Source organism: Arachis ipaensis, chromosome B09 (genome assembly GCF_000816755.2).
Source record: "Arachis ipaensis cultivar K30076 chromosome B09, Araip1.1, whole genome shotgun sequence".
Taxonomy (NCBI): domain Eukaryota; kingdom Viridiplantae; phylum Streptophyta; class Magnoliopsida; order Fabales; family Fabaceae; genus Arachis; species Arachis ipaensis.
In genome coordinates this window covers 142,513,601-142,524,935 of record NC_029793.2, presented here as the reverse complement: position 1 = coordinate 142,524,935, position 11,335 = coordinate 142,513,601, and the positions used below count along the sequence as shown (strand labels likewise).

Sequence of the window (11,335 nt, the reverse complement as noted above, 5' to 3'; positions counted from 1 at the left end):
TGATTTAGTAACTGATTTTTGGTATACACCTCAGACCTAGCGTGATTGATTTTCAATTACATGAAAAAATGTAAAAATGAAAAAAAAATTAAGAGTGTGAAACAATATTTTCTTTTTAATTATATAAAGAAAAATGTATTCCTTACAAACTTACTATTGCTCTGCACATGCAAGTCTATGAACGACAGAGTATGAGCCTCTGAGACAAACTTTAAGGAATGAGCTCTATGATATTTGCCATGTGTGCGAGACACCAAAGTTGACCAACTACTTTATACCAAATAATCCTAAAAGCTATCTTTCTTTTTAAGTAAAAAATAAGTCACTTTATGCATCCAATTTGTATGGGTCTGCACGCAAGCTTTGGTGGACAACCCCTACAAAATTTTGAAGCTTTACTTTAACTGATGCATTTTAAACAAAATTTCGTTCAGTTTGGACCACTATTCCACCAAGGAGTTTTCTGTTGTTTGATCTAATAAATGGGGAGTGTTCACTTCTTTAACATAGTTGTTGATTTGGTAGGTGATTTTTAACGTGCATGTATCATTTTTGATGACCAATTCGCTTACAAAACAAAGGAAAAAGCAATGAATGTAGCAAACAATGAGTTGTTGGATGCTGTCATTTTCTGTCCACTAAGCAATCCTCACTTTATGGTAAAGCAAAGGTTCTTAAAGTAGAAATTGACAACCAAACTATGAATTCCTATAAATATTGGAGTTGAATGATTGATGAAGCAAGTTGTGAAGCTAAGTTTAGCCATCAGTGAGTAGAAAATTTCAGACATAACATTCAATGTTTTCTTGATATCATCATCTAAACTTTGATACTAGTACTACAAGAGGTAGTTAGATACTTAGATTCCAAGAAAATGTTGAATGAAGTTTCAGTGCTGTTACTTCTTTTGGTATTCATTATTGCTGCTATGGCTTCTGATCCAGATCCAGTGATGGACTTCTGCATAGCCAAATCACCAGAAAACGTCTTCGAATGCAAGAACTCGTCCGCGGCAACCATAGAAGATTTCACCTTCTCTGGGATAAAGTTTCCAGGGAACTTCAAAAAAACTGGTTTTTCTTCTGTGGCTGTGAATTCAAATGTGTTTCCGGGTTTGAACACACTGGGGGTGTCATTTGTGAGAGCAGATTTTGATGTTGGTGGTATCAATGTTCCTCACTACCATCCAAGAGCAACAGAGGTTGCTTTTGTGCTGGAGGGGAAGATTTATTCAGGATTTGTCGACACGAAGAACAAGGTTTTTGCCAAAGTTCTGGAGAAAGGGGAGGTAATGGTTTTTCCAAGAGGAATGCTGCATTTTCAGTTGAATGTTGGAGATGGCCCTGCTACTATTTTGGGAAGCTTTGATAGCCAGAATCCTGGTTTGATGAGAATTCCAAATGCAGTTTTTGGTTCTGATATAAAGGTGGAGCTTTTGGAGAAGGCTTTTGGATTGAATTCTAAGGAGCTTGCTAAGTTGAAGAAGAAGTTTTCTTCTTAGATATGTTCTTTCTGTTAATGAGAAAAAAAATTTTGAGGCCTGATAAATTGAATGATCAAGGTGTAATCACATCATGCACAGTGGAATTTTTTATGTATTGCAGAACATTAATGACCATTAGCTGAAATTTTTAATTTCCCATCAGTGAGAAGTTATTTGATTAATTTGTACTTTATTAATTTTGATAATTGATCCCAATATTTGAAGGGCCTACTTCATCTTTAAGATCCATCTTCATTTAGCATGAATTTATAGCTACCTTAATTTAGTATAATTGCTTTTGCTTTTTCATATTTTAAAGTCAACACATTAGTTAATGACTGGTGAGTTTGCAATCAAAGGAGTAGTTGGTTGAGTTATATTTTGTATGTCTGTTCCTTTACTTTTGCCGTTTACTGCGCTTTGCCTTTATGATTCAACAGCATCATTTCAAGGAGGCTGTCACTTCTCCAAAAGCTTCTTTGTTAAAATGCTCCTCTTGCCCCCCATTTGGTTGTTGCACTCATTTTGCTCTCCCATGAGCAACTAGGTGTCATGCTTTTGTTGAAGAACCAAACAAGCCAAAATTAGATTATACATTAATGCCTTTTAATAATATAAAGGCGCGGCCGATGCTACGTTAACGCAGGATGCGGGGAAGAGTCGCACCCCAAAGGGTCCAGTGTAGGCAGACTAACATGATAATTAAATCAGTGATTGATTACACAACTTGAACCTGTGACCTTAAGGTCACATGGAGACAACTTAACCGTTGCTCCAAGGCTCTCCTTCGCGCTTCTAATAATATATGACATGACTTTCTTTTCCCATATTCATAAACTTTGGTTTATATCACAAAGGAAAAGTGATTTGGCAGCTTGCCGAAATCAAAATGACAGATCCAAGCATAGTGTTATAAATCAAATAACATTAAACTTAAACAAACACCTGAGCAACCATGTTCTTGTCAAATGATAACACCACACCTTGACTTTACATTTTCCACAGCTATACTGTTATAGTTAATAGCTAAACCAATGCACTCAGCATTTCATTCCAAATGTCAGGCACCCCAGGGAGGCACCAATGGCTGCAATCCGAGGAAAGGCCGGTACCTGGTTTCTGCTTCATTTCTTCGCTAATCGCCTTTCTATACACCGAGGGATGTCCATCTCTTCGGAATGCAGTCATTGTTGTAATATCTTGCAGGTACACTGGAAATCTCATTCTTTTCAGCACTGCTTGTAGCACTACCACTGGTTCAGGAACATGTATGTGGCTAAAAGATTGTATAGGCTGCCTCTGATTGTAGCATTTCCATCCATTTTGCCTTCATATAAGGCAAGATCAAAGAATGAATTCCATTCTGAATTAGGAAGACATAATCAAGGTAAGTTGCAGCAGATAAAGATAGATGGTACCTGTTATGTCTAGGTGACATGCTTCGAAAAAAGACTCGGGTTCTTTGGGGGTCCAAATTCAGATCCACCCACCTTGCCCATGTGCTAAGTCCTTTATGATAGGCAACCATAGGATTCATGTTTGTGATGATCCTATTTCCCTCCATGTAATAATCCCATCTGGTATTTAATTAATCAAGACTCAGAAAGTTAATTTACTGAGAAATTGAAACTTGGAGGAAAAGAAAATGATGCTGAATTTAAGTAGAAGACTAGAAGATGAGAAAGGTTTCTTACGAGCTTGATTCGCCGGAGTGAGTCCACCAATGAGCCGAATCGAATACCAGAACATCAACTCCTTTCCAGTACCTTGCATTGTCTTCAATCATATCCAAATGTAAAACTCTTTTATTTTGATTTCCCTTCTTTAGTTCTACCAGGAGTGGCGCCCAGAAGAACTCAATTGATGTCTCAAAATCCTGTAAGCAAAAAACAAAACTGAGGTCATTCAATTTTAGATGGAAAAAAGAGAATATTATTGATTATCATCTTACCATGGCATGGAAAGCCATTGAAGGACCATTATAGGTCACTTTTTTCCTACCAGTTGGGATAACTCCTTGAACTAAACAAACAAGAGATTCCCATTGGTTTCTCATTATGGAATCACCAACCAGCATTATTCTCTTTCTCCTCATTTTTCCAAGAAATCTCAGTGCATCAAACCTGTTAGGATTTAGGATATGTCACATTAACAAGCAAAACAATATAAGCAGGATTCATTTACAAACTAATATATGCTAAGTTTTCTACTTTGTAACTGAAGTTTGAGCTTTAATAACCTATCTTTTGTACTAGCTACCAAACATGCATCACAATCTTGATCATGCAAGCATTTAACAAATCATTTGACAACATATAAAAACCTTGGGATGGAACAGCCAAATGGCTTCCACTTCCACTTCTCATAGTCAGAATCTGGCCTCCCATTCTTTTGACAAGTTACTGCTGTGCTGAGATAGGGACAGTTGGGATCATAGAGAGGGTAAGACTCATCAAAGACCCATTTTCCAACTGAAAAGTCACATTTCTTCCAAGAACTTTTTCGGGTTTGCACCAAGTTAACATCTTCAGATTCCATGGCAAGCCAGCTTAACTCATCCTCTGGGTTGATTAGTGACAGTGTGCAGTGCAAGATGCTGCAGAAGAAGAGAAAGGACCACAAGTGAAGCTTTGGTTTTGCCATGGAAGCACAAGGTGTGAGAGTATAGTATAGTGTGAAGGGTCCTCAAAGGAGGGAAGGACTTTGTAGTTTTAGAAGAGACTCATTGTGTCGATGGAAAAGTGCTTTGTCAAGGCATGACTTGCGGTGGTGTGGACCATGGAAATTTTGTTACTTTTACTGTTTACTTATTGCCATAGCCATTGCCCTGCAACAATCAAGGATCACTACTTCTGTACTAGGTGGTTGTCATCATAATTTTTTGTCATTACTCATTGGATAAAAGAAATAAAAAGTTGTTTTAAAATATTTCTTCAATACATACTTAATCAACACCGATCAGTATTAGACCTGTAATTCTCTAATTGATCCTTAATATAGCATTTGCCTTATCCCTTTTTTAAAATTATAATAAAGAAAAAGAGATAATTCCGGGTAAACTTAACAAATATTGTGCTACAGATATGTTAAATTGAAAGTAAGCATCCGATGGATATGACAGAGAGAAGGCCAATAAAATATTTACTTTTCTCAAAAATACACGTGCCCTTATGACGTTTTAAATCAACTCATAGATCATAATCAGTACTTCTAAATTCTAAGGTACTTGGGTATCATTTTCATCAAGGGTGCGTTTAAAAAAGGAAATAAAGGAAGAAAAGAGAGGGGGGAGGAAGAAACTCTTAACCAAAATAACAAAAAAGCAGGGAAATTGTTTAACCAAAAAAGCTGATGGATTTAGTTTGCAAGCTAAATGAATTTATGGTGCCAATAGAGGAGAGAGACAAGCCTTATTTTTCTCTAAGAAAATAGCCTAACTATAATTTAAACAAGAATTACAGGTACATAAATAAACTGTAACTGCCAACTAGGAAAGAACAAATCATGCTGGAACGGCTACTGTCTGTCGTCAAAATATTTGAGGCTATTAAAGCCACAAAATGAAGCCTGATGAATAGTAGATCCACCTTGTGAAGAATACTTGCCATGAACTCACTTGGGAAGCCCATTCTCACTGTTGAGAAGAGCTTGACTTTCATCAGAAAGCAAAACGGGTCCCCTCCCAGGTCTGGTGCATATGAAGTAATTAACATCCCCCTTGAACTTTTGTGATGGAATATTATCTTTAATTTCTGGAGGTGGTGGCAAAGCTTCCACATCTTGTATTCCATTTATCCCAGCATCTTTTGCAATGGACTTGTCGCCAATAATGTAACTGGAATGAAGAGTTTTGTTGGGATCTCAAGAACTCAGGATCAACAAAAATGATAAAACAGCATCAACTTATAAAACTAAGAAAGCACCTGTCGAGGTCACCCGAAGTTGGAGGGAAGTAGTATAACAGCCTCTGAAGTAAAAGGGCAGCAGTTTGTCTATTACGCGCAATTAGGACTGCATTTGGCCCAGCATCAAATGTATAAGCTACCTGCAAGTCAAAGCGGTCACCATAAATACAGACCTCCAGATTTGTAATGTATGTTTATTTATGTGGGGCATGGTGCAATGTATATACAAATAAACCATAAAAGCCATGTATTTTTGCACATATTATGCATGCAGGGTTTGTGCATGACTTTGGTGCAGAGGCATAATGTCACTGCAAAAAGTTATCAGCCCATACAATTCTCTCTTTTCCTCCTTTTTATTCATGCAGTAGCGCTCTCTCATCAAATAGAAAATAACTATTCAAAGATCACTATTTTTTATCTGATAAATTCCTTTTTTTTTGTCAGGGATCTGATAAATTCTGTCCAAAATAATTGGTATGGTCGGATCCAATGGAAAAGTGAAACAAAGTGCATAAAACTTGTCCTATGGAGGAGAACTTTCAACTATAACAAATTTGGATATGAACAATAAAGTAGTTCAAACCTGGGGAGATTCTTCTGAGCGGTTCCACTTTTCAATGATGCTGATTATCCTGAAATGTAATAGCATAATCAATACTTAAGTGCGCCACACTAGTTTTCTGATAAAATAGACCTGGGTATCCAACAGTCAAAATTATCAGACCTATGTGAAGTATCATTCATGTAAAATATAGGGGGCCACGTATCCAGGCAAACAGCATGAAACTGGTTGCTATCAGTACAGGTCAGCCGTGAAAAGGAAGCAAAATCACGATTCCTAATGGCTTCCTCCATTTGCAGTATCCGCTTTGGCACTATTTCCTATTGAATACCAATTTGGGGCACACAAAAATGTTATTTGTGCTTTCATAATCAATAACTAGTGTTTACATTTAAGCTTCAAAATTGGTAGAAAAACAGCAGAAACTAAATTCCGTTGTTAGCAAATAACGACGTGCTAGAAATTAATGTCTTAGTGTGGACAAAATATGTTTGGATAGTAGGTTTTTATCATTATTTTTTGAAGCAATAATATTACAATTGAAGCGGTGAAAAGAAGTACCTTTGCTCTATGTTGTAAAAGCAAACTTGTTTCAACACTCTCCCGCATTCCAGAGGTGCTACTGGTTTCCTTCTGACGTGAACTAACCTATAAATGAATAAGATGGAAAGTTGAGAAAAATATGACATGTGACGAACACATAGTATTAACTATTAAGATAAATAAAATGGCTCTGAGATGAGGAAATTCCTTCACAGATGTTACTTAACCACCAGCACATTCCACAACCTAAAGGATTAAAACCCCTCTGTATCCGAGTCTTAAAACCTTTGTTATAATAGACATAGGTGTCATGCCATGTTTGGCAGAACTGAAGAACAGCACTCATGGGAAAGTTGAAAGGTGGCTTTGGTGGTATTCTAGTGTTAAGCCATCTCTTCAAATTTCAACACATTGGGAAGCAAATCTCGGAAATTGTATCACAATATTACTAAATTTAGTGTTGTTATTATTATTACATCCTAGATTCATGTAGGTTAGTAAAATATCAAATATAAAATCTACAAACAATCAATATGATAACAATTGCAGCCAAATAATAGTATTGAGAATATTATGACTGTAGAAAGTAGAAACTAGTAAATAATGGGGAACTAGTAAGTACAAATTTTGGGCAATATCAATAACAGAGAGTGGAAGTAGACACATACGACAGCAATAATAATAACAAGATCATCCCAGTGTTTTTCATCAGCAAGTTGAACTGCAAGACTATCACTTCCATCTTCCTCCTACATGTTTGAAAGGAGCAGAAATGACACATCAATTCTCAAGTAACAAGGCTGTGTGTAACATAAACGATAAAATGGACTCAAAACTTACTTTTCCCATTATCCACTTCACGAACCCCCCAAATAAGCTGCGACAAGCACTACCTGATCCTTGCCTGTATATAATAACAGTTTCCATGATTGCCAGGACAAATCAAAGTGCAGGGTGTCCAAACCAAAACACAACACCTTGCATATTTAAAGTCATAAATAATAAAAGAATACCTTGCAATAGCTGATAGCTGACTTTCATCTTCTTTGACATTCATTAGCTTCCCAATGGAATAAACTAATAACAGAAAATGGAAGTTGTTATGGAAAACCACCCACTTATATTAAAATGAAGGTGCATTAGGGTTTGTTAGAACTTAAAAACATGTGTATTACCAAGACATGCAAGACCCGCAGCTGACGAAGCCAGTCCAGCTGCAGTTGGGAAGTTGTTGTATGAAGCAATGTGTAAGTGCAATTTGCTCCAATCCTCTTTCGAGATCTTAATACCCTTTTTCTTATCCTCAACATCACAAGCACGCTTTCGGAGCTCCCTTAAACAGCTCTGGAACCTTCCACCAGAAAGAGCAATCTCCTACACTAACCAGCAAAATCAAATTCCACGAATCAAAATTTGAAAGAAAGAATGACAACTATCAACACTCACATCTTGGCACATCCAAAACACTCCTTTGTTGCCACTTCTTAATTTATATACGTGTGTTTTTGTCCTCTCTTTTTCTTTCCAATTATTCTTTTTAAACAAAACGATTAAATAAGACAGACGACACAATTCTTTGTATACACGGTTATTGCCAATTCTCTAAAGCCTGTAGGAGTCTGAAAGTGACAAGCAAAGCAGTGGAACATGACCTCAAGGATCAAATAATTACACCAGTTCTTAGATATATAATAATTCATATGCCTCTACCTACATAACGACTTAAATTTTTAGAAGAAATGATTCATGACACGGTATCCGAGATCCTACATGACCAAAAGGTCTAGAGTGCATAATGTTAACTGTAAATCGCAGCATTACTTCTTCATCTACTACGTTACAAATACATATTTATTCCTCCCATTTTAACCAAAAAAGTCATTTTTATTACATGAACATGCATGTGTTAATTCCCTATACCGCCATTACACATTTAAACAGAAAACAAAGGTGGAGTACAAACACGATGATAAAAACCAATCAAACATTAGAAACAAATTTTACCTTGCCATTGAGCCACATACGATCTTTCTGGAAGCTGGGGCTCACAGCAACAGTGGTGGTGGTGCAGAGGTGACTGGGATCAAGAGTGACGCTGATGCTATCATTGACCGGTAAGATTAGGGTTTCATCCCTCTTCCCCCAATACTTGATCACAGCAATGTTGGTTGGTGTCTGAGCAGTCACCATCAGCACCCAATTCTGCGATTCACCCGCCATTTCCAGCAGCTCCAATTCAACAATCACACGCACTCGCCCGCAGAAACAAATCTGAGTAAAATAAACAAATTGCCGGGAATTTCAAACGCCACAGAAAAAACAGCGGGAAAATAGGGGGGAGATGGAGAGAAATAGACAGAGAAGAATGTGAGGGAAACGGGGCGTACCAGAAATTAGGTTGTAACGTGAAGTTGAAGAAAGAGATCTGATCTGAATGAACGTGATGCGATTGGAACGCCACCGAATTGAAAGGAAAGAGGAGGAGTTGGAGTTGTTTGTTGAAAGGAGTAGGAAGAAGACGCCTCTTATATAGTACAGTCACACACACCACAGAACAGAACGGGAAAGGGATCTAATTTCAGTGAAATAAGATTCAACAGTTATTATCGATTGTAAATTTGTAATAATCTTCTTTTCGGGTTCCAAATTAAGATGGGTCCACTCTATTAATCAGTAATCACTGCCAAACCAAGAGTTGGTTGGTTACTTAAATTAGGCGTCCATTTCAGAGTTTAGAATCTTTGTTATTTAGTTCTTGAATACTACTCGCCACAACATACAACGACATTGTTTGTTTCATATAAGGTCAATATTAAACCAACTATATTAATATTTGCATTTATATTTTCATGTGAAGATCATTTTAGATATGTTGTAAAGAGTTTAATTTTGATATTGTCAGTATAAAGTATTTTATATAATCGTATAATCACATTCGTTTTTTTTATGATCATTCATACAGATAATATAAAAGATAGTTATTTTTACTGATATGGCGTGACGTAATTGAATATACGTGTACAACTATTTTACGCTGACAATACATCAAAATTAAATACATATTATAAATTTTATTCACTTTAATAAAAATTATGAATTACATAAAAAAATTAATNATATCTAATACAGTTATTTTTAATATTTTTGAAGTTGTAATAACTAATAAGTATAAAGAAAAACGAAAAAATTATGCATCCATGTATTTTTTATATGGTTATTAACCAAGTAATTTTTTCCACACACGCGTCCCCTACCCCTCACTCGTTTGTCATACACGCGCTACATATAACGTGCTGCAACCTAAAGTTTTGTTCAATGTAAACCTTCTACTGCAACGTAAACCTCCTTCTTCTTCTTCTTCTTCTTTTCTGCTCGCGTTCTTCCTTATTGATTTATATTGCCTTCGTCGTTCTCCTCTGGTCGCGCTCATCTTCTCGTTTTCTTATTTCGATCTGGTTGCATTTATCTTCTTCCTATTCTTCGTCGTTTTCTTATTCGATCTGCATTTCTGAATCGAAACAATAAATGACTCAACTTCAAATCAGAAGAGCGATTTGGATTACTCTTCTGAAACGAATCAAATTGACAAAGTTTGGATTATTCAATTTTGAATCGAATTGAATGGAATACAATTGCTAATTTGAATTGAATTAAATGGACGGAGGTGTACTGAATTGAATTGAATTGAATTGATAATATGTAAATTGTAGGCAGAGTTATTTGAATTTGATTTTATATAATGGATTATGTTTTACTCACTCAGTACTATACAATTATTTCACCATGAGTACTGTGTTCGGTTCATCATGAGTACTGTGTTCAGTTCACCATGAGTATTGTGTTCGGTTCATTCTACAGAAAGCTGTTTGAATTTGATTTTATATAATGGATTATGTTTCGTTCACTCAGTATTATACAATTGTATTGTGTTCGGTTCACCATGAGTACTATGTTCGGTTCACCATGAGTACTGTGTTCAGTTCACCATGAGTACTGTGTTTGGTTCATTCTGCACTATTCAAAACTCTTCTTCCTCACCTTCTACTGCTTTTTCACCAGAGAGATAAGGAGAAAAAGATAAAAAAAAATACAGCAGCAACGACAACAAAAGAATGACGATAGAGTTTCAGGGTTTAGGGTTTATGGGTTCAAGGTTCAGTGTACAAGGGTTCAGTGTGTTTCAAACTTTCGGTTCGTCCCGTGTATTAATTTCAGTTCACCGTGTTCATAGTTGAGGGTTTAGGGTTTAAGGGGTTTAGGATTTACGGTAGGGTTCAAGGTTTATGGTTTAGGGTTTAGGGTTTAACATTCAGGGTTCGGAGTTTAGTGTTCAGGGTTCGGGTTCAGGATTTAGGGTTTAGGGTTTAGGGTTTAGGGTTTAGCGTTCAGGGGTTCAGGGTTCGGGTTCAGGATTTAGGGTTTAGGGTTTTAGGGATTTAGGGTTTATGGGTTCATGGTTCAGTGTTCAGGGTTCTAGTTTTAGTGTTTAGGGTTTAGGGTTCAGTGTTTAGGGGTTCATAATTTTTTTGTAAACAGGAGAGCGATTTGGATTACTCTTCTGAAACGAATCAAACTGACAAAGTTTGGATTATTCAATTTTGAATTGAATTAAATGGACGGAGGTGTAATGAATTGAATTGAATTGATAATATGTAAATTATAGGCAGAGTTATTTGAATTTGATTTTATATAATGGATTATGTTTCGTTCACTCAGTACTATACAATTGTTTCACCATGAGTACTGTGTTCGGTTCACCATGAGTACTGTATTCGGTTCATTCTGCAGAAAGCTGTTTGAATTTGATTTTATACAATGGATTATGTTTCGTTCACTCAA

The 11,335-nt window shown here is 36.3% G+C and overlaps 3 protein-coding genes across 3 annotated transcripts; 1 reads left to right on the top strand and 2 right to left on the bottom strand.

Moving 5' to 3' along the window:
* On the top strand, positions 369 to 1,726 carry LOC107618763 (germin-like protein subfamily 3 member 2). The gene has a single exon (XM_016320908.2). The coding sequence runs from the start codon at positions 875 to 877 to the stop codon at positions 1,499 to 1,501; it is 627 nt and encodes a 208-aa protein (XP_016176394.1). The 5' UTR covers positions 369 to 874; the 3' UTR covers positions 1,502 to 1,726.
* LOC107618762 (protein trichome birefringence-like 36) lies at positions 2,288 to 4,269 on the bottom strand. The gene is made up of 5 exons (XM_016320907.2): positions 3,807 to 4,269; positions 3,435 to 3,606; positions 3,178 to 3,359; positions 2,902 to 3,060; positions 2,288 to 2,810 (listed from the first exon to the last, which is right to left on the bottom strand). The coding sequence occupies exons 1-5, from the start codon at positions 4,124 to 4,126 to the stop codon at positions 2,510 to 2,512; spliced, it is 1,134 nt and encodes a 377-aa protein (XP_016176393.1). The 5' UTR covers positions 4,127 to 4,269; the 3' UTR covers positions 2,288 to 2,509.
* Positions 4,655 to 9,141, bottom strand: LOC107618170 (diphosphomevalonate decarboxylase MVD2, peroxisomal). Its single transcript, XM_016320150.2, has 11 exons — positions 8,884 to 9,141; positions 8,501 to 8,767; positions 7,672 to 7,870; positions 7,510 to 7,573; positions 7,337 to 7,400; positions 7,165 to 7,245; positions 6,515 to 6,601; positions 6,116 to 6,273; positions 5,975 to 6,023; positions 5,407 to 5,528; positions 4,655 to 5,318 (listed from the first exon to the last, which is right to left on the bottom strand). Exons 2-11 carry the CDS (start codon positions 8,714 to 8,716, stop codon positions 5,096 to 5,098), a joined length of 1,263 nt encoding a protein of 420 aa, XP_016175636.1. The 5' UTR covers positions 8,717 to 8,767; positions 8,884 to 9,141; the 3' UTR covers positions 4,655 to 5,095.

Excerpts from the sequence above, each read along its gene's own strand:
- LOC107618763 (XM_016320908.2), top strand. The coding sequence starts at position 875 with ATGTTGAATGAAGTTTCAGTGCTGTTACTTCTTTTGGTATTCATTATT.
- LOC107618762 (XM_016320907.2), bottom strand. The coding sequence starts at position 4,126 with ATGGCAAAACCAAAGCTTCACTTGTGGTCCTTTCTCTTCTTCTGCAGC. Across the intron at positions 3,607-3,806 it reads TTTGGCTGTTCCATCCCAAG|GTTTGATGCACTGAGATTTC; the intron begins GTTTTTATATGT and ends AAATCCTAACAG. Across the intron at positions 2,811-2,901 it reads ATGTCACCTAGACATAACAG|GCAAAATGGATGGAAATGCT; the intron begins GTACCATCTATC and ends CCTTATATGAAG.
- LOC107618170 (XM_016320150.2), bottom strand. The coding sequence starts at position 8,716 with ATGGCGGGTGAATCGCAGAATTGGGTGCTGATGGTGACTGCTCAGACA. Across the intron at positions 7,401-7,509 it reads CAGCTATCAGCTATTGCAAG|GCAAGGATCAGGTAGTGCTT; the intron begins GTATTCTTTTAT and ends TATTATATACAG. Across the intron at positions 6,602-7,164 it reads TTGTTATTATTATTGCTGTC|GTTAGTTCACGTCAGAAGGA; the intron begins GTATGTGTCTAC and ends ATTCATTTATAG.